The sequence below is a fragment of the Halichoerus grypus genome, chromosome 15 (assembly GCF_964656455.1).
Source record: "Halichoerus grypus chromosome 15, mHalGry1.hap1.1, whole genome shotgun sequence".
Taxonomy (NCBI): domain Eukaryota; kingdom Metazoa; phylum Chordata; class Mammalia; order Carnivora; family Phocidae; genus Halichoerus; species Halichoerus grypus.
This window is the reverse complement of record NC_135726.1, coordinates 45131729-45155013: the sequence shown is the minus strand read 5'-3', so window position 1 is coordinate 45155013 and position 23285 is coordinate 45131729. Positions and strand designations below refer to the sequence as shown.

Here is a 23285-nt window from a genome sequence, read left to right as displayed (position 1 = left end):
GGAAATGGAGCTAATACCAGCACCCCCATCAGAGGGTGGGGGAAAGGGCTAAGTCGGTCGGTGCGCACGGCGGCAGGCGGGTGGCCAGCCGGGGACGAGTGCTATACCCGAGTTAGCTCGTGACTGGTCTCACCTCGCACGACAGAACGCTGTCAGTGTGCGCAGCCCACGGACACATCGGGCTGCCTCACACAGTGACTGGTGTCAAAACAGTTGCCACCATTTAAAAACCATAGAATTTCACGAAAAACCATGCACTTCACTCTTCTTGGACAATGGGGACATCGGACAGTGGAGCCTGCGATCCCGCTACCGTGTGGGAGCTGCCCCTTTAAGATGGAGCCCATGCTCCCCCCATCCCTTCCCTTCCTCAACGGCCTCAGCACCCAGGTGGTCACAGCTGTCATTCGTCAACGTAAACCTGGTCCCTGTGAGAGCGCTCATATTCTGTCAGCACCTACTGCGCCAGAAACATCTTAAAAAAACCTCCATAGTGTGGGTAAACAGCCTGCGCCCTCAAATGTCCCATCCTCCCGGCCCCCCTCCCAGTGCCACCAGGGCCCCCCGTGCTCCAGCTGGCAACCTGACTATTCAGCACTGGTGTCACCTGGCTGGTAAAAGTGTCACCCTACCCTAGAATGCAAGCTTGCCTGTCTACCACACAGGCACCGTTCACAAGCCCCAGCTGCTGAGGTCCTGGGACCTCCCCTATCTCAGCCCTCTGGAAGATACTTCTCAGCTTCGGTTCTCAGGGATGGCTGGTTTCCAGACTGCCATTCACAGTCCCTCATTCCCAATGGGGAAGCGGAGGTGCCCAGGCCAGGGCTCCTTCCCACCACCCTCAGGACCCAAGCCTGAGCTGGGAAGCGTACATTAGTCACCCGCCAGGCCTCACTTGCCTCAGATTTCCACTTCGGTCGCCTGAAGCCAAGTGTTGGCCATCAGGACTGACCTGCATGACTCGCACCCCAGCCTTCACGTCCATAGGTGTCCCATTCTCACTGCCCCGGTCTGGGAAGTGGGACATGTCCTGCAGGTGCTGGATGTCATTCTCTACATACACTACCTTCAGCAGGGTCTGCAGGAAGGAGAGGGCTGAGGTTAGTGCTCTGGGAAGGTGTGAAGCACCTCTGCAGTTCTGTCTCCCAATAGCCCACCTCCCATTCTTCATTAGTAACAGAACTCCAGATTTAACCTTCCCTACTCAGAATAACTGTTTCCTAGCCTCCCTTGCAGCTAGATGAGGCTCTGGGAATAAATTCTGGTCAATGAGATGTAAAACAAATGAGAACCCTTCTGCTCCCTTGTCCTTTGTCCTGCTCCCTGGAGCTCCAGCAGCCATATTGGATGACAAGGACAAGAGCTACTCCAAAAGGGCAGAGTGGAGAGCTGAAGGCTCTTGGGTCTCTAAGGGCCTCCTGCAGCTGCCAAAACAGCTTGGACTGGTTATCTCCAGACTATTTTCATGAGTCAGAAAACCAAATTTTCATCTCTTGTTTTGGGTTTTTCTATTCTATGCAGCCAAATATAACATGTATATCACAGGTGTGGAAGAGAAGATGGTAGTACTGGGTTGGGGGTGGGGGGGGTAAAGGGGCACCTGCTATACACACCCTGCATTAAGGGCCTTTTCTGCTCCAGCCACACTGACTGCTCAGGTTTTCCAACTCACCGAACTCTTTCCTACCTCAGGGACTTTGCACAGGCTATTCCCTTGGTATAGGACACTCTCCCCTCCCCTTTTTACTCATTCCAATCCTCCGTATCTCAGCTCAGTTGTCTCCTCCTCTAGGAAGCTGCCCCTGACACCACAGATAAAATCAGATGACTGTTATATATCCTACCAGCACTTCCAATTTTCTTTCATGGTGCTTATCATGCTTATGATTCTATCATAGGGGCGCCTGGGTGGCTCAGTCGGTTAAGCGTCCGGCTCTTGATTTTGGCTCAGGTCATGATCTCAGGGTTGTGAGATTGAGCCCTGCATTGGGCTGCACACTCAGCCCCTCTCCCCACTCCTTCCCTCTCTCAAATAAATAAATCTTTAAAAAAATTATTATTTATGGGGTGTCTGGGTGGTTCAGTTGGTTGAGCGTCTGCCTTCAGCTCAGGTCATGATCCCAGGCTCCTGGGATCGAGCCCCATGTCAGGCTCCCTGCTCAGTGGGAGTCTGTTTCTCCCTCTGCCCCTCCCCTGCCTGTTCTTTCTCTCTCTCCCAAATAAATAAATAAAATCTTTAAAAATGATTATATCGTAATTTGTATAGTTACTGGTTCACTGCCTGTCTGCCTCTCCTTACTAGACTGTGGGAGCCACCAGAGCAGAAGGAGGGTCTGTCTTAGGCATTGATGTGTCCCCAGCAGGTAGCACAGCACCTAGCAGAGATCTTAATAAGCATCCGCAGGTTAAATGAACGCATGATTCATGTCTCAGCTCCTAAGAGACGCTCCCTCACTGACCTAGCATTAGCAACCATTTCTTCAGCAAGGTATTTTCTCCCTACCCTCCCATCATGGCTCCCTTTGGGTCCTGCCAGCACCCTCACCCAAGACTTCAGTGTGGCAGCGAGCTAGACAGGGGAAGCCCCTCCCTGGTTTGGTCCTTCCAGGGAGCTCTGACTCAAGACTTAGGGAACTTCATTTCTTTTGAATGTGTCAGGTTGCCCGGAGTAGCTGTGTTGACACATACCCAGAGAGCAGGAGTTGACTGGCAGAGAGAAGCAGGAAGGATAGGCCATGCTACCTCAGAAAGAAAAAGAAGGAAAAGAGAGAAGCAAGAGAGAGGGAGACACAGAATGCTTCCTGGTTCCTGCCCCCAGTGAAGCTTAATACCAAGGTCCACAAGACTCTCTCTTGCCCCTATATCCTAGATTAAAGGACGCCTCTGTTCCTCCTAAAATATGGTTCACAATTAAGCCACTCACGTTACTGAAGATATTTTTCTGCCAGTGAGAGTCAGGGCTGTTATCCACATTCCAAAAGCGGATGGTATTGTCTGAGGAACAAGTAAGAAAAGTTCCTGATGGCAGACAAGCTCTCTGATCTTCAAACTCAGGATACACCTACAGTTACCAGAGAATAAGGCAAAGGGCAATTCATTACAACCATTTCAATGACAGCATTGTGATATTCTATTGCATTTTGGTGAAAAAAAAAAGTATGTTGCAGATAAATAGGCATAATGTAATGTCTTCTATGTTAAAAATAAACAAGAAAAAAAGGACACCCAATGCTACTATATATTGGCCATGCACCGTCTTCAGCCCAGGTCATGAAACATCCCCAAACATCAATTTCCAAGGCAAATGGTTCAGCTCAGTCAAAAATCACTAAGCACAAAAGGAAACAAGGTACCATGAGCAAGAAGCAGCAGAAACAATAGTCCAGCTTCAAACACTGACATTATTAGACAGAATATAAAATAACTATGTTTAATATGTTTAAAGAAATAGAAGAACTTTGACAAAAGTAAAAGTATGAGTGGCTAGCCATAAACTATAAAGAATAACCAAGCAAAGCTGAAAAAGAGCAAAATAGAACTATTTCTAGAAACAAAATGCATCTCAGAGAGTGAAAGAGATAACATATAAAGGGATTTCAAAATACAAAACACTGGGTTCTGAGAAGATGATAATAGCAGCAGCATAGATTTTTAATCTAAAAATCCTATCTTGGGGCGCCTGGGTGGCTCAGTCATTAAGCGTCTGCCTTCGGCTCAGGTCATGATTCCAGGTCCTGGGATCGAGCCCCGCATCGGGCTCCCTGCTCAGCGGGAGGCCCGCTTCTCCCTCTCCCACTCCCCCTGCTTGTGTTCCCTCTCTCGCTGTGTCTCTCTCTGTCAAATAAATAAATAAAATCTTTAAAAAAAATAAAATAAAAAAATAAAAAATAAAAAATAAAAATAAAAATCCTATCTTATGAGTAATTACTTTAAATGTAGCTGGATTAAACTCTCTAATCAAAAGGAAATTACTGGCAAAATGTATAAAAAAAAAATCCACTATGGGGCGCCTGGGTGGCTCAATCAGTTGAGTGTCCCACTCCTGATTTTGGCTCAGGTCATGATCTCAGGGTTATGAGATCGAGCCCTGCATCGGGCTCTGTGCTTGGTATGAAGTTGGCCTGAGATTCTCTCTTCCTCTTCCCCTGCTTGTGCTCTCTCCCTGAACAAATAAATAAATAAATAAAATCTTAAAAAAAAAAAGATCCACTATCTGTTGTCCATTAGAGGGTACTTTATATCCAGACACATACAGAGTGAAAGTGAAGGTATAGAAAAAGATATTCCATACAAATAGTAACTAGAAGAGAACGTTGTATGTATATAGTACTACCAGACAAAATAGATTTTAAATCAAAAACTGTTACAAGTGATAAAGTAGGGCATTTTATATTGATAAGGGGTCAATCATCAAGAATATGTAACAAAGGGCGCTTGGGTGGCTCAGTTGGTTAAGCATCTGCCTTCGGCTCAGGGTCCTGGGATCGAATCCCACATTGGGCTCCCTGCTCAGCGGGGAGTCTGCTTCTCCCTCTGCCTCTGCCCCTCCCCCTGCTCGTGCCCCCCCAAATAAATAAATAAAATCTTTTAAAAAAAGAACATATAACAAATACAAACATATACACATAACAACAAAGAACCAAAATACATGAAGCAAAAACTGATAGAATTGGAAATACACAGTTTCGTAACAGTTGGAGACTTCAACATTCCGTTTTCAATAAAAGACAGATCTAGAGAGATTATCAATAAGGAAACAGAGGACTGGAAAAACACCATAAACCAAACAGACTAACATATATATAAGGAATATGCCACCCAATAACAGCAAAATCCACATTCTTCTCAAGTGAACATGGAGCTTTCTCCAAAATAGACCACACGTTAGGTAACAAAACAAGTCAATACATTTTTAAAGACTGTTATCATACAATCTTCTCCAACCACAATTGGAATGAAATTACAAATAACAGAAGGAAATTTGGAGAATTAACAAATACATGAATATTAAACCATACACTCTTACACAATCAATGGGTTAAAGAAGAAATCAAAGAGAAATTAGAAAATACTCTGAGACAAATGAAAATGAAAACACAATATACCAAAATTACGGCATGCAGCAAAAGCAATACTCGGAGGGAAGTTTATAGCTGTAAATGCCTACATTAAAAAAAGAAGACTGAGGTGCCTGGGTGGCTCAGTTGGTTAAGTGTCTACATTCGGCTCAGGTCATGATCCCAGGGTCCTGGGATGGAGCCCCAAGTCGGGCTCTCTGGTCAGCAGGGAGTCTGCTTCTCTCTCTGCCCCTCCCCCTGCTCATGCTCTCTCTCAAATAAATTAAAAAAAAAAAATCTTAGAAAAAAAAGATCTCCGGGGTGTCTGGGTGGTACAGTTGGTTAAGTGTCTAACTCTTGGTTTTGGCTCAGGTTGTGATCTTGGAGTCATGGGATGGAGCCCCACGTGAGCCCTGCAATCAGCGCAGTCTGCTTGGGATTCTCTCTCCTTCTGCCCCCACCCACCGCACTCTCTCTCTCAAAATAAAAAAAATAAATCTTAAAAAAAAAAAAATCTCAAATCAGTAAGGTCTCACCCTAAGGAACTAGAAAAACAAGAGCAAACTAAACCAAAAGCTGGCAGGAAGAAGAAAATAAAGATTACAATGGAGATAAACAGTCTTTCCCCTCGCCCCAGAAATGGAAAAGGCGATCCTAAAATTCATATGAATTGTAAGGGACCCCAAGTAGTCAAACAAATATTGATAAAGAACAAAGTTGTACGAAACATACTTCCTAATTTCAAAATTTACTACAAAGCTACAGTAATCAAAAAAATGTGCTCCTGGCATAAAGATAGACCTACATCAATGGAATATAATTGAGAGTACAAAATTAAACCCATACATCTATGGTGAATTGATTTTCAACAAGTGTGCCAAGGTTATCCAATGGGGAATGAATAGTTTGTTCAATAAATGGTGCTTGAACTATATATTCACATGCAAAATAATGAAGTTGGACCCCTGCTTCAAGTATATACAAAAATTAAAAGAGATCAAAGACCTAAATGAAAGAGCTAAAACAATAAAACTTTTTTTTTTTAAGTAGGCTCCACACCCATTGTGGAGCCCAACACGGGGCCTGAACTCATGACCCTGACATCAAGACTTGTGCTGAGATCAAGAGTTGGACACACTTAACTGACTGAGCCACCAGGTGCCCCTAAAACAATAAAACTCTTAAAAGAAAAGTAACTCTTCATGATTGTGGATTTGGCAATGGTTTGTTAGCTATGACACCAAAGATACAAGCAAGAAAAGAAAAACAGATAAATCAGACTTCATCAAAATTAAAAACCTTTGCACATCAAAGGATACCATCCAAAAAAAAAGTGAAAAGATAACAAAAGAATGAGAGAAAATATCTGCAAAGCATATATCTAATAAGGGTGTAGTATCCAGAATACATAAAAAATTCTTACAATTCAACAGCAAAAAGACAAACAACTGAAGTAAAAAATGGGCAAAAAATTTGAATAGGCATTTCTCCAAAGGTATACAAATTACCAACTGGTACATGAAAAGATGCTCAACAACATCATTAACCATTAGGGAAATGCAAGTCAAAACCACAACACAGTACCACTTCACAAACACTAAGATGGCTATAATTTAAAGGCAAAAAACAAAAAACTAGTGTTGATAAGGATGCAGAGAAATTGGAATCCTCATACATCACTGGTGGGAATGTAAAATGGTGAGGGGCGCCTGGCTGGCTCAGTTGGAAGTGTGCGACTCTTGATTCAAGGTCGTGAGTTCAAGCCCCAAATTGGGGTGCAGAAATTGCTTACAAAGAAAAAAAGAGGAATGTAAAATGGTACAGCTTTGGAGAAGTTTAGTGGTTCCTCGAAAGGCTAAACAGAATTACCATTATGACCCAGGAATTCTGCTCATGGGTATATACCTGAAAGAACTGAACACAGATATTCAAACAAAGCTCGTACATGAACATTCAGAGCAGCACTATTCCTAATAGCCAAAAGGTGGAAACAACACAAATGTCCATCAACTGATGAACAGATGAATAAAATGTGGTATATCCACACAATGGAATATTAATTAACCTTAAAAAGGAAAGAAGAACTGAAACATGTTACAACATGGATAAACCTTGAAAATATACTAAGAGAAAGAAGCGAGACACAAAGTCCACATATTCTATTATTCCATTTGTATGAAATATTCAGGACAGGCAAATCCAGTGATAGAAAGCAGATTAGGGCTGAGAGAGTGGGAATAGGGAGTGATTGCTTAACGGGTACAGAGTTTCCTTTTGGGGTGATGAAAATGTTCCAGAACTATATAGTAGGGATGGTTGTGCAGCATTATGAAGGTACTAAATGCCACTGAGTTGTACATTTTAAAATGATTTAGGGGCGTGCCTGAGTGGCTCAGTCAGTGAAGTGTCTGACTCTTGATTTCAGCTCAGGTCATGATCTCAGGGTCGTGAGATGGAGCCCTGAGTCAGGCTCTGCACTGAGCTTGGAGTCTGCTTAAGATTCTCGCTCTTCCTCTCCCTCTGCCCCTTCCCCCCAACCTGCGCATGTATGTGTGCACGCACACACTGTCAAAAATAAATAAATAAAAAATAAAATGGTTTAAATGGCAAATTTTATGCTATGTGTATTTTACCATAATATATATGTACACTTACATCCCCCTAAATAAATGGGGTCATAAGGGAGAGAATATGGTATATAATGGCTACATGATCAGATCACGTAGATGTAGTATAATTATTTTAAAAAATTGAGGGAGAATGGAAAGAACATATGCAAAAAAACTGTTTTAACTCTTTTCAAAATTGAGTAATGGTCATTCTTAGACTGTTGTACCTATAATGTGGGAATAAGTAAATGACTAACGGGGATATTCTAATTCCATCATCCCCCACATCTTTAGCTTTCCAAAAGCATCAATCCAATACCTATGAGCATCCCCAGCACTTAGACTGTGAATTTGAAACACCAATTCAAACTGAAAACAGAACTCAGGGCTTCTTTAAGAAATGGCCTAGGTCTGGGATAGGAAATGTACAAGATGAGGCTGGAACATCTTGTCATCTCAAACAGCAAGGTAGCTCCCAAAGAAAGACTACTAGGGTCATGTCCAAAGGACTCAGGAGCCAACTTGGAGAGGCTCCTAATGGTCAAAGATGGGACAATCTGAGCTTCAATAATGTTAATAATTGCAATGGATTAAAATATATCCAATATATTTACATATATGAGTATATAATGATATTAAATAAAAACAACTAGTTACCTTTAGAGGACAGGGAACCAATTCATTATCTTGAAAACTGGTAAATAAAGGGAAAGAATCAAGCATTTATCCTGCCTTTCCTATATGAAGTGTACCACTGGGTGACCAAATGGTAGATGAGGGGAAGTGTTTCTTCATATAAGTAGTCCAACTAATAAAAAGAAATGATAGAATTAGAATATCACCATACTGCAACCCCCAAGGAATAAATGGATCTAGGCATTGAGCATCAACAGCTGCTAACAATAATCAATAAACTGTACATTTCCTTCGTGTGGTTTTCTAGATCTGTGTTATTTAAAAAAAAAAAAATATGAAGGATAGAGAGTTAGGACATTGGGAGTTGCAGAAGAAGAGAAAGAATCAGGTAGAGGCAATTTTTAAATTGTACTGTCTGTTCTTTCCAGAACTGATAAAATGATGCACCCACAGATATTTTTGTTGAGGAGACAGATACGTATATAAATAACAGGCAGATGCAAAGGAAATGAACTGAAAGAACACATAATAAACTAATAACAAAGGTGAGCGTGAGAAAGAGCAGGATTGGGGGGTGGGGAGGTGATCAAAATAGACTTTAGCTTTATAATATTTCACCTTTTTTTTTTCCCAAGGAGAATATATTTATATATAAAATTTTAAAGTTATTTCAAAAACATTCTTGTTAAGTGAGTAAAGTGCTATCAGCAGAAACGTCAGATCCACGAAGGCAGATGGATTCAAGCAGTCAAAGGGCTGAATAATGCTTATTCAAAAGGATCACGTTATTTCTCCCAATTCTGAATTGGGCCACTGAAAACATAATTTCTCCAGGACAAATGCTCCTAGCAGTAAGAAATTTTCAGAGGCAGGGGGAGGTAGAATACAATTATTTCCCCCACCAGTTGTCTTATTTGCAAGGAAAACAGAACAGCTTTAGAGAATGAAAACACCCCAAAGACTCATTCTCCGAAAACTTCAACACTTGACAAAGCACTCAGCTACACAAGCGGCCCTCCACAGCAAGTTCTCCGAGGTCCACACGCCCCTGCCGCCATTCTCCCCAGTGGCTGCCTGCCTCTGCCCCTCACCTCCTGAAGGTCTCTGCTTGACTGTCACGTCCTCAGAGAGGCCTTCCCTGATCAGTCTCCTCTCTAGAACAGCACCCTTGGTCCCCTTTCCCCTACACTGTTTTGTCTTTGCAGAGGTAGTGCCGCTTGGCTGTTACTGAGTGTGTGTGAGTTTACTCTCCCACCCAAATGTGAGCTCCAGCAGGGCAGGACTTTTGTCAGTTTCCTTCCCAGCTATGTCCCCAGCACCTAGAACAGCATCCGGTACCAAGCTGGGGCCATGAGTATCTTGTGAAGGAAGGGCTGAATGGGTTCCCCGAACTGCAGAAGCTTTTCCCAGCTGAGCCCCGGATGGGAGCTGAGCAGGGGCAGAGGTAAGAAAAGAGGGGCTCACCTCCACGTTCCAGACGTAGGAGCTGTGGAAGAGCTCCGACCACATCTTGCCTACTTTGTTGATGTCTTTGACATCCCAGATGTAGATGCTGTGGTCCTTATACACGCAAGACAGCCACTGATGGATGGGGTCGAAGGTCAGTGCCACTGTATCTGGGTAGGCTGCTTCTGCCTTCCTGCGGAAGAGGAAGCTAACAAGGCCACATGGTCATCAGTCACCATCAATGTCAGTGTGAGTAGTGACAGCTGCCTCTGGTGACACTCGAGCTGCCTCTTGCCTGGCAATGCCATCCCTTATGATAACTGGGGTGGTTCATCTCCCACTCCAACTCTAGTCTCTCCTCCCTCCTTCTTCCTTTGCTTTTGCTTCTAGTACAGAGGTTGTAAACTGGAAGCTTCTGCCTGGCCCCTGAGACATCTGAATTTTCACCTCCCCTCATTTCACCCACCCGAGCTCCATCCTCTCTTTGAGCATGGAAGGATGATGGGCACGTACCTTAGTTCTTTCTCATTAGCCCCACCAGCACATGACCAAAAATCCCTATGCCAGGGGGACTGGGGAGTTGTCACCTGGCCTGGGGCCTCCTTGCAAAGGCTACAGTTTACTGAGCACTTACTACGGCCCAATCTGAGAGCTTTAGCTACGCTGAATTCCCAGTCTCCATGAGCGGTAGGTACTATATTTCACAGATGAGGAAACTAAAGCACACACAGCGAAGATGGCAGAGCTGGGCGGCCTGGCCACCGCAACACAGCACTGTGGGTCACTTGGAAAATGTACCCAGGAGGTAGTGTCTGGCGGTCTACAAAGAGGCAACCCCAGGCACCCAGCACCCCCTGGTTAGGTGGCCCCTCCCCCCAACAGCCTTACACCACAGCTCAGCCCTTCCACCCGCTCTCAACATGGCAGCCAGAGGGCTCTAATGCTTAAGGCCGACCATATAACTAACTCCAATGCCTGAAATCTCCAGTGGCTACCCACTGACCTCAGAAAAGACTACAAATCTCCCCCTGCCAGCCTCCATCAATGTTCAGACCTGTCTCCTAACATCCTCCCCTGGCGCACTCCGGCCATGCAGCCCCTAGCTGTCCACGCAACACGCCAAGCCCAGGGCGTTTTGCCCATCAGGTCTTTATACTTGCTGTTAGGACCCACCTCTCCACAGAGCTGGCTCCTCCTCACCAGAGACACCTCCTCTGGCTCCCAAGCAACACAACCCCACCGCCAGGCACTTTCCTTCCTGAGTTCCTGGTTTATGTCACCAGAGCACTTAGGGCTATCTGAAACGACCTTGTTTGTATACTTGTTTATCATCAAGCTCCCTCACTAGACCGCAGATTCATGGTGGCAGAGATTTTGCTGCTCGCTCTAACTCTATCCTTCCAGCCCAGGGCTGGCCAGGTGGGTACGTTAAGCTGGAAGCACGAACGGATGTCAGCAGACAGACTCTGGGTGGGCCCCTCTCCCACCCTCTGCAGGGCAGTACCTGGGCTCCAGGCCCTGGGCCACGTCCACCCCAAGGTAGTGTGGTTTGGGCAGGTTCGCGAGGTACTGCAGGCTGTGGGCCTGGAAGATGCGGACTATCCCATCTGTGCAGCCGCAGAAGATGAGCTCTTGGCTGACACACAGGCAGGAAGATAAGGAGACCTGTGGGGGCAAAGGGGACCCAAGTGGACTTGATGTTCCATGTAACCCGGTGCAGAGACATAGGGACTAACAGAGCAGACGTCAGCCTCGAGAAGCCTTAGAGTTCCTTGGGTCTAAGAAGCCCATTTCAGCAAATTGTAAACTTCTGGAATCAGGAATATTAGCAGTCACTACAGAAGGAAATGTGCCAGCAGGCAGGCAGAGGCACAAATTGCAACAGAACGGTCATCACTGTCTATAGAGGAACTCAGCTGTGTGTGGAAAATCATCTGCTCAGCAGACTATGACCTCAGAGAGGTAACATGCAGAAGCACGGTGGAATTGGGGGCTTATGTTTTATTCCCTATTGTTTAAAAACAACTTCAGAGAGATTAGACTTCAGAGCAACACGGAAAAATGTGACTGTATATAGGAAAGGCTCTCGGACTATCTATCCCGCCAGGATACCCAGATGGAAGGGGCAGAAAGTGCCAGACCTCTGGATGCCGATTAGAGGAGCTTTTCCAAATCTAGAGGGACTTAATTTATAAGTCATTTAAGACAACTGCTCAGGGGCTAACCATCCATCTGTCGAAAGCTTTGGACTTGCTTAAGCTACTAAAGTTCTAGAAAGAGGATTCAAACGAGAAAAAAACAAATGATGTTTAACCATCTAGGAAAAACAGATGAAACTCCCAATTCTTCCACAGGCCTGATGCCATTAGCCCTAAAGGTGAGTTCTAGAGGGGAGCCACAGGAGCAGGGCTAGGAAAAGGAGGGAAAACCATGATGCTCCTGCTGGGAGCCATCCAGTCTCAGAACAGGAAAACGGTTTGGATTCAAACCCTCAGAACCTGAAGAAAAGTGGTTCTGCAATTTATAAATATGTCATCCTTTAATTTAAAATGTTACGTATTTCTGGGGCGCCTGGGTGGCTCAGTCGTTAAGCGTCTGCCTTCGGCTCAGGTCATGATCCCAGGGTCCTGGGATCGAGCCCCACATCGGGCTCCCTGCTCGGCGGGAAGCCTGCTTCTCCCTCTCCCACTCCCCCTGCTTGTGTTCCCTCTCTCGCTGTCTCTCTCTCTCTCTGTCAAAATAAATAAAAGAATCTTAAAAAAATAAATAAATAAAATAAAACGTTATGTATTTTTAAAATAGTCCTTTTTTGACTGAAAAACAAAGTGAATAATACCTTAGATTTAAAAAAAAAAAAAAAGATGCAGTCTTCCCACCAGCTACGAGTACTCAGTGAAGAAGAGAAATGGGAACTGGGTCAAACAGTGATGGGAGAGAATTGTAACCTTGGACCCATGACAGGGAACCAGGAACTGTGCTGCCTGCCTTCTATTTATTATCTCATGGGACTCCCTGATCAACTCTGTGAGGTAGGCAGCAGGATTTCCATTTTACAGATGAGGAAACTGAGGCTCAGACAGGGAGAGTCACTCACCCAGAGTCTCACAAGCAGAACTTCTGAGGAGTCAGACCCAGAGCGAGTGGGATCAACTACCAGGCAGGGATATTACTGAGCCTCCCGGGAAGAGTGTTCTTCCCCTTGTTGGCAGGGAGGAGTGGTGGGGTACCTTCAGGTTGATCCACTTCTCCAGCACCCTCTTCTCGTTGAACTGGCAAAGGAGGCCCGAGTAGGACACACAGAAGGTACTGCCCGCCATCTGGCCCCGGCCGCAAGCCACGCCGCAGAAGATGTTGTTGTGCAGCTCACCCAGGATGCCTGAACGCCCTACGAGGGGCACCGTGCCCGTCACCTGGAGGCATAGCAGGGCACGGTAAGACACTGTCCACATGGCCTAGATCCCAGCAAGGTCACAATGGGACTCTCATGGCCAGAGACTATGACACATAGCTCAACAGAAGGACGCTAAGACATTCCTCCAAATGGAGAAGGGAAGAAAAAAACAGAACACACACTTCCAGGCAGAGGGGCTGGAAGGCAGCAGTCCAGGAAAGAGATCTGGCCCCAGGGTCAATGGGTGGGGAGGAGATTTCCCAGCAGGGCCTGACAGCACCTACAGAGCAGGCCCAGAAGCAGAAGTTGAACCAGAGGCCAGACAACCTTTGAGGCCATTGCCTCCAAATCTCAGGTAAAAACAGGAGTCCATACTGCTCCTAATGGTTACTCCCCCAGCCTGGCTAAGGGGCAGGGTAAGGAACCTACCTTTGCTTCTGTGGAGACTTCCAAGAACCAGAACCTCACGTGCCGGTTCCCTACGGTGACAAAATAGCTGCTGTCCTCTGAGAAGGAGAGGGCGATGACCCTGCACGATACCTTGTTGGAAGCCACCACAATGTCCTTCTGGAAAAAATCAATGCAGACAAGTTTATGCCAGCACCCATCCATTGGATCATTTGTGCCTTTGCTCTCAGCCCTACATCTCCTCACCCTCGCCTGCTCCAAGTCACTTTTCTTTGGGTCCTCCAGTGAGCTGCTTTATGGAAAAACCTATGTGTAGCACTCTTATCTTTCCCAATACAGAGGAGACCTGAGGCTTGGAAAGGTTTCCACATGTAAGTTCCAGAGCTCTCCCCAAGAGTCCATGCTCTACAGCTCACACACGGCTGAGCCTGCACAGCATGAAATCCCCTCGACAGTCCTATGTGGAAGGTGCTTCTCCCCACCTCTGCCAGGCGCAGAGAGGTAGTGTCATGTGCTTAAGGTCACACAGCAGGTAATGAACAGAGCCAGGATTTGGTACCCACCTCTGTCACCCCCAAGTCCTCCCCTAGCTGTTCCAAAGTCCAGCCTTCCAGCACATAACTCACTGAATTCTCACAACTCAATGAGGTAGATGCTAGCATACCCATCTTACAGATGAGGAAACAGACTCACAGAGAAGTAAAGTCACTCGCTCAAGGTCACAGCTGGTCAATATGAAAATAATTATGTAGGGGCGCCTGGGTGGCTCAGTTGGTTAAGCGACTGCCTTCAGCTCAGGTCATGATCCTGGAGTCCCAGGATCGAGTCCCACATCAGGCTCTCTGCTCAGTAGGGAGTCTGCTTCTCCCTCTGACCCTCCCCCCTCTCATGTGCTCTCTCTCTCAAATAAATAAATAAATAAAATATTTTAAAAAAAAGAGAAGAAAATTATGTAATTCCACTAGTTGAGAGCTTGTCATATGCCTCACAGTGAGTGTCTAGAACGGGGATCAGCATGCAATAGGTGCTCAATAAATATTTTTTGGCTAAATGAACACTTTACCAAATTATTTCATTTAGTTCGCTCAATGCCTGAGCCTCAGAGTGCTCTGGCAGCTGGCTGCCTGCCCACACCCCCACCGGTCGTCTCACCTTCCAGTTCCAGACGTTGAGTACCATGTCGTGCTGGTAGCCCATGGACACAATGTGCTTCATATTGGGGGAGAAGGCCACACAGGCCACGCCGTACTTGTGGCCCACCATCTCTGCCACCTGACTCTTCTCATCCACATCCCAGATGCGCACAGCAGGCCTGTGCCCGTTCTGGGGAAGGCGGGGCCATTACTGCGGATAGGTTCTGCACCAGGCAGGGCTAGAAGGGCTATTAGGGCTGAAATTGGCATTGCCCCAGGATGTGTCCAAAAGCCGCCTCCCCCATCTGCCATGGGGCTTTCTGGCCTAGGGAGAAGCTATTCTAGGGAATTCCCAGGCCTACTGGGGGGTAGAAGGAATGGCCCCAGATCCCTCCCCACCCACTCAATCACCATCACAACTCACCTCCCCTGTCACTATGTACTTCCCATCAGGGGAGAAGGCCAGAGCACTCAGAGACTTCCTGGGGGTAAGGAAAGGGGCTGGTCACTGGTTCCAAGGGGGGGTAGGCAGCCGGACCCCTGTCTGGCTGTGCTCACAGAACTCTGCCCACTCTCTGCTTCCAAGCCTTGAAAGAGGCCAGGAGAGGGGAGTGACAGCAGGTCCCACAGAGCCAAAGCTGCCTGTGTGCCCAGCACAGCACACAGGGCGTCCCTTGCATTCCCTGCTGCCAGAAGGGGGTCAGTGGCACAGGGAAATGGGGGTCAAAGCAAAGGCCCCAAACCCAGATAGGGGGGTCACTGGACAGGGACCTTCCTTTCCTCTCCCTCAGGAGGGGTGGGCTCCCTAAGACCCCACCCACCCTGTAACCCCGAGAAATTCAGGTACAGGTAATGGCACAGATCTGGCCTAACTATGGGGGGTGGTACTGAAGGGCAGATCCTGGCAGACTGCACCCAGACACAAGCCTGCAGCACGCGCTCCACAGCTAAACACGCATGGTGTTCTGGAAAACCCATGAACAATTAACACCTTTCTCTCCAGCCTGCACAAGGACTGAGTCACCAGACTCGTCTGCGTGTTTTCTTGGCAGCAAGTTTCATGGTTCCCGGACTACACTGTTGTTTCCTTCTCCCCTCTCTTTTTTATCTGTGCTCCTTAATAGTCTAGTAATTGCCTCCCTCACCTGAGTTAATTGGTGTGCAAATCTGTAAGTAAATCCTGCATTTTGACAATCTCAGAGCATTTATCATCATCACCTCAACTCTGGTGGCCTCCCATCGCTCCTACAGCAGCAGACAAGGCAAGCCGCCTATCCGATGGCCACTTGCCCCTGCTTCCTCACCGACAGAATCCGAGTTTTAATTAGGATGGCAGCACCCCCAGCGCGAGTGCAATCCCTCACCTCTCTTGCAGCCACACGGGCACAGCTGCATAGTTCACTCTGGCCAACGAGAGGTAAGCTGAAATGCTGTGTGCGGTTTCCAGAAGAGCTTCTCAAAGGGAACTCTTTGCCCTGATCCCCAGTCATTCCCCTTCCGAATCAAGGACATGACAGCCAGAACTCCATCTCGGACCATGAGACAGCCTCAAGAACAGGAGCCTCACAATAGGCATGGTGGAACAGAAAGGCAGCCGGGGGTTCCTGATGCTTGCAGAGACACCAGCCGCCTGGGTGCCACCTCCAGACTTCATCCGCGCAAGAAGGGTGTATGCCCTCGTGTTTGAAGCCACGCTTGCTGTGGGTTTCTGTTGTCTGTAGCCACTCCTAACCTGTCGCCTGCCTTGAGCCTGTGCCCGGCTCTCTGCAAAATGCTATACGGACATCATTGCACTCATTCCTCAAGGGCACTCTGTGGAGTCAGGACTCTCAGCCAGTTTTGAGATGAGGAGACCTCAACACAGGGAAGTCCTGCCCATGTGACCTAACCTGACAGGGCAGGGCCCCGGCCGCACATCAGAATGCCCTGCAGAGCCTTTGTAAAATGTCAAAGCCATGCTAAGACTAGTGAATGGAAGTCTGATGAGGAACAGGGTAATATCTGCAATTTCAGAGAAGCTCCCCGCAAGATACTCACTAATCACCAGAGGAAAAGAGGCTTCACAGCGGGAAAGCCTGGAAGACACCACCTTCACCAAGGGCCCGAGTGAATACCACCAGTCATAGGAGAGATCAATATCTAGCCTCTTGCTAGAATGCAGAGGCAAAAGCAGCATTCCTTCTGCTACAGAACCTCAGTCTATGAGGAAACATCAGACAAGCCCAAAGGCTGGGGCATTCTACAAAATACCCGGCCTGTAATCCTCAAGTGTCAAGGTCATCAAAGTCAAGAACAGATGGGGCGCCTGGGTGGCTCAGTCGTTAAGCGTCTGCCTTCGGCTCAGGTCATGATCTCAGGGTCCTGGGATCACGCCCCGCATCGGGCTCCCTGCTCCGCAGGAAGCCTGCTTCTCCCTCTCCCACTCCCCCTGCTTGTGTTCCCTCTCTAGCTGTCTCTCTCTCTGTCAAATAAATAAATAAAATCTTTAAAAAAAAAAAAAAAAAAAAAGTCAAGAACAGATGAAGAAACCTCTTCAGACTGAAAAAGCCTGAAGAGACAACTAAATGCAACGTGTAATACTGGACAGAACCCTTTCGCTCTAAAGAACATTCTTGGGATAAATGGTAAAACCTGAAAGAGGCTTAGATGGTAGTGATGTGCCAATTTTAATTTCCTGCCTTTGCTGATCGTATTGTGGTTTTGAAGGCTAATGCTCCCCCCACCGGAAATACACACTGAAATAATCAGAGGTACAGGGGTGTCATGTCTGCAGCTTGCTCTCAAATGGTTCAGAAAAAAAAAATTACCACATATATAGACCAAGAATGATAAAGCAAATGTGGCAAAAGGTTAACATTTGGGGAAAATGGGTGAAAGGTATACAGGCATTCTTTCTACTGTTCTTTAAAGTCTAAAATTATTTCAATATAAAAACTTTAAAAATTGCCAATACCCTGAAGTGGCTTCTGTCTCCGCCTCATCTCGCCCTCACTCACTCCTTCATTCCAGGCACAGGACTCCCTGGCTGCTCCTCAAAAACTCCAAGATTCTTAACCACTGCAGGGCCTTTGTGCTTGGGGCTCCCTCTACCTGGAACACTCTCCCCACACTTTCACAGGGGTCACCCCCTTACGTCTCAGCCTCCAGGAGGCCCTCCCTGGGCCCTCTGATATGGTTCCCCTCTCCCCCACCATTCTCTGCCTGCATACCCATCCTAACACGTCCTCATTCTTTCCTCCACAGCAATGGTCAGAGTTGGCTAGTAATTTTCCAACTGGTTTAGTCGTCCCCCACCCCACCCCGCTGAGCTATCAGCTCTACAAGAGCAGAGATTCTCACTGTCCTCAGCACCTGGAACACTACCTAGCACAAAGCAGCGGAATGTAGCTGAACCAGTGGGTGAGTGAATGAGTTAGTCACCCACCTACAAGCTTCCAAGCAATGTGGGGAAGGGGGTAGGTGCCAGGACCCTGGTCCCACCCCTACCCAATGCCCAGGGCCCAGCCTACCTGGCAGTATTAAAAATGTGCTGCTGCTTGTTCTCCTTGGGATTCAAAATCACCACCACACAGCTGGGGAGAAAGAGGAAAATGTGCCCAAACTAAAGGACGTACTAGGGTCCAAGGATGATTCCATTCCCAATAGAAGAGCCCACACATAAATAAGGCTCCCTCTGAACAGAAGAGTCTCTCCTCCCCCTCCAGGTATCTATGCTGAGAATTCTAGGGCACTGCACATTATTAAATAATATATTCTTAAACAGAAACCAACACTTCCTCTGTGGTAACTATTCTGTCAGACCCTGGGCTAATAAAGACCTTATGGGCATAATCTCTTTAAATCCTCATAACTGCCAGGTGAAGTCGGACATCTTAGTCCCCTTTTAGAGATGAGGAAACTTGCAGCCCAGAGAGGGAAAAATCCTTTGCCCAGGGCCACCCAGCTGGTCAGGGACAGAGTGGGGATATGAATCCATACACTGTCAGATTCAAGAGCCCACCCCTGTCCTCTATCCTGGACTGCATCCCAAAGACTGAATAACGGATACAGTTCATTAAGAAAGACTACAGGTCTGGCTTGCCCTATAGGCATGAAAGGGTCCCTTCAGTGCCTAGAACAGTGCCAGGCTAGATCAGTATCTGTGTAATCAACAGCAGGAGGTATCTTTCAGTCCTCTCAACCACCCAAGAGGAGGATACCACTAGTTCTGTTTTATGGATGAAAAAGGAGGTGCTCACAGAGGATCACGTGGTGGAGCTGGGCCACAAATCCAGTTGTCTGACACCACGCCTCGGGTCTTTCCCAGAATTGCTGCCACCTCCCACCTGCAGTCACAATAAGGCTTTCATAGTGCTCACCACAGGCCAGGTACTATCCTAGACACGGATGGGCCCAGGGAATCCTCTCTGCAGCCCTCAGGGGTAGGTAGCTTATCTGCAGCCTACATATGGAAAAGCCACCATTCACTCACCCTGCTAGGTAGGCCACGTGGCCTGTGCTGGGGTCACAGGTTAGGCCACTGCTGTTCTGGGCTGTGATGCCAAGTACCTTCTCCAGTGACACCTGTGGGGAAAAAGTCCAAGTCAGAAGGACCTGTCCCAGGAGGTCCTTCGTGGCACCAGTGCTTCAGCCACCCACTCAGTCCCTGTGACCTCCAACACCGAGCTTCTACAGTCAGGCTACCAACAGCTGACATTTGTTCTTCTCAACATGGCTTTGAACGACACAGAATGGTGAGGAAGACAGACAAAATCCCTGCCCTCCTGGAGCTCACATTCTAGTGGTGATGGGATGGAGGACATAAAAAACAACAAATATGTAAAATAGATGTCAGGTGATGATAGGAGCAAAGAGAAAAATAAAGCAGAGAAGGAGACTAGGAGTATAGGGGAAGGAGAGAAGGCCTCACTGAGAAGGTGACCTCTGAATAAGTTTCTAAGTATTTTATATGGATGAAAGGTTTGAAACCCCACAACAACCCAAGGAAGAAGGCACAATTGTCACCCCTATTTTATTTTATTTTTTTTTAAGATTTTTTTTTTTTTTTATTTGACAGAGAGAGACACAGCGAGAGAGGGAACACAAGCAGGGGGAGTGGGAGAGGGAGAAGCAGGCTTCCCGCTGAGCAGGGAGCCCAATGTGGGACTCGATCCCAGGACCCTGAGATCATGACCCGAGCCGAAGGCAGACGCTTAACGACTGAGCCACCCAGGCGCCCGTCACCCCTGTTTTACAGATGAGGTCATTGAGACTCAAAATCCCACACCTGTGGAGTGGCAAGGTTGGGCTACAAACCCAGCTAGTCTTTGGCTCCAAAGCCAGTACCCTGGGCCCTGCAGGAGGGACAGCAGTGAGCAAGAGTGGACACCATCTGTTCCCTCAGCAAATTCACAGTCTAGAGGTTCAACAAGAAACAAATGAACAGTCACATTTAAAATTTAAAAATTCTCTAAGCAAAGCAATTTAAATGGGCGAGTCTCCATCACGGTTGATTAAAACTATTTAGAATATGGACTATTAGAATTGTGGTATTTTCATATCCTGAATATACTAGCTTCCAATTATTACAAAGTAAAGCATGCTCAAGCAAGTCCTTGGCCTCAGAAATGAGAGGCAAACATAGGATAATAATAGCTCACACTTCTTGAGCATTTACCAGGAGCCAGGCACTGTTTAAATACCTATAGCTGTACTGACTTATCTAATGTTCACAATAACCCTGTGATGTGGGCATTATCATCATCATCTCCATCTTACAGATGAGGATATAAAGGGGCCCAGAGAGGTAACCCATCCAGGAAGGAGCAGCACCAGGACTCTAACCCAAGCAATCAGGCAATGGCACTCACATCGTTTTTTATATCTGTCAATCAGCATTACTGGGTATTAATATAATATAATGGTCATTTTTAAAAAAGATTTTATCTGTTTATTTGACAGAGAAAAAGAGAGGGATCACAAGTAGGCAGAGCGGCAGGCAGAGGCAGAGGGAGAAGCAGGCTCCCCCCTGAGCAGAGACCCTGACGCAGGGTTAGATCCCAATGCGGGGCTCGATCCCAGAACCCCGGGATCATGACCTGAGCCAAAGGCAGATGCTTAACCAACTGAGCCACCCAGGCACCCCATAATGGTAATTTTTAAAGTAGATCTTATGTCAGCCAGAGGGACTCTGTGCCACCAAACAAGAAAAATAAATAAATGACACCAATTACCCAAAATACACAATCAGAGCAGTAGTAGCTACCACTAATAGAGTAATTGCAATGTGCCAGGTATTGTTCTAATGCTTAAGATATGTGAGCTCACTTAATCCTCACAAATACCCTACAAGAGAATCTTTATATTATATTTATAAATATATATTTCCATTATTATCCTCATTATTCTCATTTATATTATATCCCTATTTCCTCAGATGAGGAAATTGAGGCACAGAACAGTTCATAACAAGAACAGAATTAAGGGGGCACCTGCGTGGCTCAGTGGGTTAAGCATCTGCCTTTGGCTCAGGTCGTCATCTCAGGGTCCTGGGATAGAGCCCTACATCGGGCTCCCTGCTCCACGGGGAGTATGCTTCTCTCTTTCCCTCTGCGCCCGGCTCATGCTTACTCTCTCTCACTCTCTCAAGATAAATAAATAAAATCTTAAACAAAACAAAACAAAACAGAATTAAGGTTTAAGTCTGGGTCCAGAGGCTGCTTAACCACATTGCTTACTGCCTCTCTGAAATTGCTATTCCTCTATTTTATACACAGGTTAGAGCTCACAAGGCACTTTCAGGAACATACAAGATAAGGGCTATGAAGTACAGGATGCTAGGTAAAAGATTAAAGTAGATGTCTGTCTTAGGCTGGGGTTCAAGAAGACCTCTCAGGGTAGGGATATTCAGGCTGAGACTTGAGGGATGAAGAGCCAGCCAGGTGGACTGCAGCGAAAAGCCCAGAGGACTCAGCAAACACTTAGGAGGTGGTAAAGATCTTGGAGCCTCAGGAAAACAGAAAGCAGGCTAGGGTGACTGACCATTGGTAAAAGGGAGGACAATGGAGGTATGGCCAGAGAGGTGGGCAGGGTCCACTTGCCCAGGCCTTGCAGCCAGGAATGGGTGATATAATCAGAGTGCAGCAGGAATCTTTGTGGCAGGAACAAGACCCACCAGCATCTACCATGTTTCCACCCTCTACCTGGACTCTGCCAAGCAGGTCATAGTCACAATTTCATTTCTGCTCCCTGCAACTCCATGGTATGGTTATTGTAACTTCTATTTTATAAAAACAGACTTTGTAGCTCAGAGAGTTGGAGAACAATTTTTTAAATTGCTGCTGTGCTAATGGAATTCCTTCTACCTACTCTAAAATCTTTGTTTCTCTAAGGACTCAGGGAACTGTTCTGTACGCCACCCTCCCCCCCCCCCCGGAAGCGGTGCTGAGATTTTACAATTACTCAAATGGTCTCCATAATTTGGGGTGGCAATATGTAATAATTCCACACTGGTAAGGGAGAAGGAAAGAGAAGGCAGGTAAGGCGAGAAGGTGGAGTGAACTGAGGGACAGACGAGGTAGGTAGGACTGAGCCACCCAGGTAGGTAGGATTGGGACTGAACACTGGTAGATACCCTAAAGATCCAGCGAAGAGAGAGGTCAACAAAAACGGAAGGGCCCAGAGAGACATCTAAAGGTGACTGAAAGAATACGCAGGAAGGAGGGAGCCGATGGTGATTAGAACTAAAATACACTCGGAGGGAAGGGAGAAATGAGCTAGGAGAGGTGGGCACTACCCGAGAGAGGAGGAAACGGGGGAGTGGGAGGAGCCCTGGCTAACGGGGCGGGACCTTGAAACGAAACCGGCCAGAGAGGAGCCTGAGGGGACGAGCCGAGGGCTGATAGGCGGGGCCAACGATCTAAGGGCGGGACCAGGGGAGGCCCAGGGACCCTGGGGTGGGCAGGGCAAACAGCTCCTCACCCGGTTCTGCACGGTGTCCTCCGGCGCCGCCGAGAATCGTGTCCGCCGCCGGAGACAGAGCGGCGGAGCGGGGGGCGGAGAGCCCTGGCCCCTCCGCGCCGGAACTCCCACCGTGACGGATGGCAGCTTCTCGATTGCATCGTTCTGCGCGTAGCCTCCGGGCCCCAAGCCTGCCATCGTCGTGCCGGAGCCCGGCGACCGTTACGCTCCTCAACCGCCGCCGCCGCCTCCGCGACCCACTAGAAGAGCAAACGGCCGCGGGAAAAGCCGCCGCCGCCGCCTCCTCCGCGACCCACTAGAAGAACAAACGGCCGCGGGAAAAGCCGCCGCCGCCGCCCATTGGACGCGGCGGCCCGGGCCTGGCCAATGTCAGGGCTGCCGGGCGGCGGTTTTGACCAATGAGGGCTGAGAGGCGGAGCGAAGTATATGGCAGGGTGGAGCCATAGCTAGTTTACTTGATACCTGATCAAGGGAAGTGGCGTTTTTTATGCGGTTTGTGTTTATCATTACCAGACATTTAGGTTTTAACTTTTACGTAGCTAAGGCCAAAGCCTCCAGTTCGCTTTTTACTGCACTCCCCATCCCCGAGCAACTACCCACGCAATGGCAGTCACCCGGATGTAAGCGTAGGGTGGAGCCGAACGAG

General features: G+C 47.3%; 1 protein-coding gene across 1 annotated transcript in view; it reads right to left on the bottom strand.

Annotated features, from left to right (window-relative positions):
- Nucleotides 1–22935, bottom strand: part of WDR62 (WD repeat domain 62) — a 42209-nt gene extending 19274 nt beyond the window's left edge. Inside the window, exons 1-11 of the mRNA XM_036068011.2 lie at nucleotides 22640–22935; nucleotides 19152–19243; nucleotides 18190–18252; nucleotides 15105–15162; nucleotides 14700–14870; nucleotides 13569–13706; nucleotides 12976–13158; nucleotides 11253–11413; nucleotides 9767–9956; nucleotides 2924–3061; nucleotides 900–1078 (exon numbers count right to left, since the gene is read on the bottom strand). Of these exons, the coding sequence (XP_035923904.2) occupies nucleotides 900–1078; nucleotides 2924–3061; nucleotides 9767–9956; nucleotides 11253–11413; nucleotides 12976–13158; nucleotides 13569–13706; nucleotides 14700–14870; nucleotides 15105–15162; nucleotides 18190–18252; nucleotides 19152–19243; nucleotides 22640–22816 (1550 nt within the window). The 5' untranslated portion in view covers nucleotides 22817–22935. The remainder of the gene's footprint in view (nucleotides 1–899; nucleotides 1079–2923; nucleotides 3062–9766; nucleotides 9957–11252; nucleotides 11414–12975; nucleotides 13159–13568; nucleotides 13707–14699; nucleotides 14871–15104; nucleotides 15163–18189; nucleotides 18253–19151; nucleotides 19244–22639) is intronic.
- Nucleotides 22936–23285: the final 350 nt, after the last annotated feature.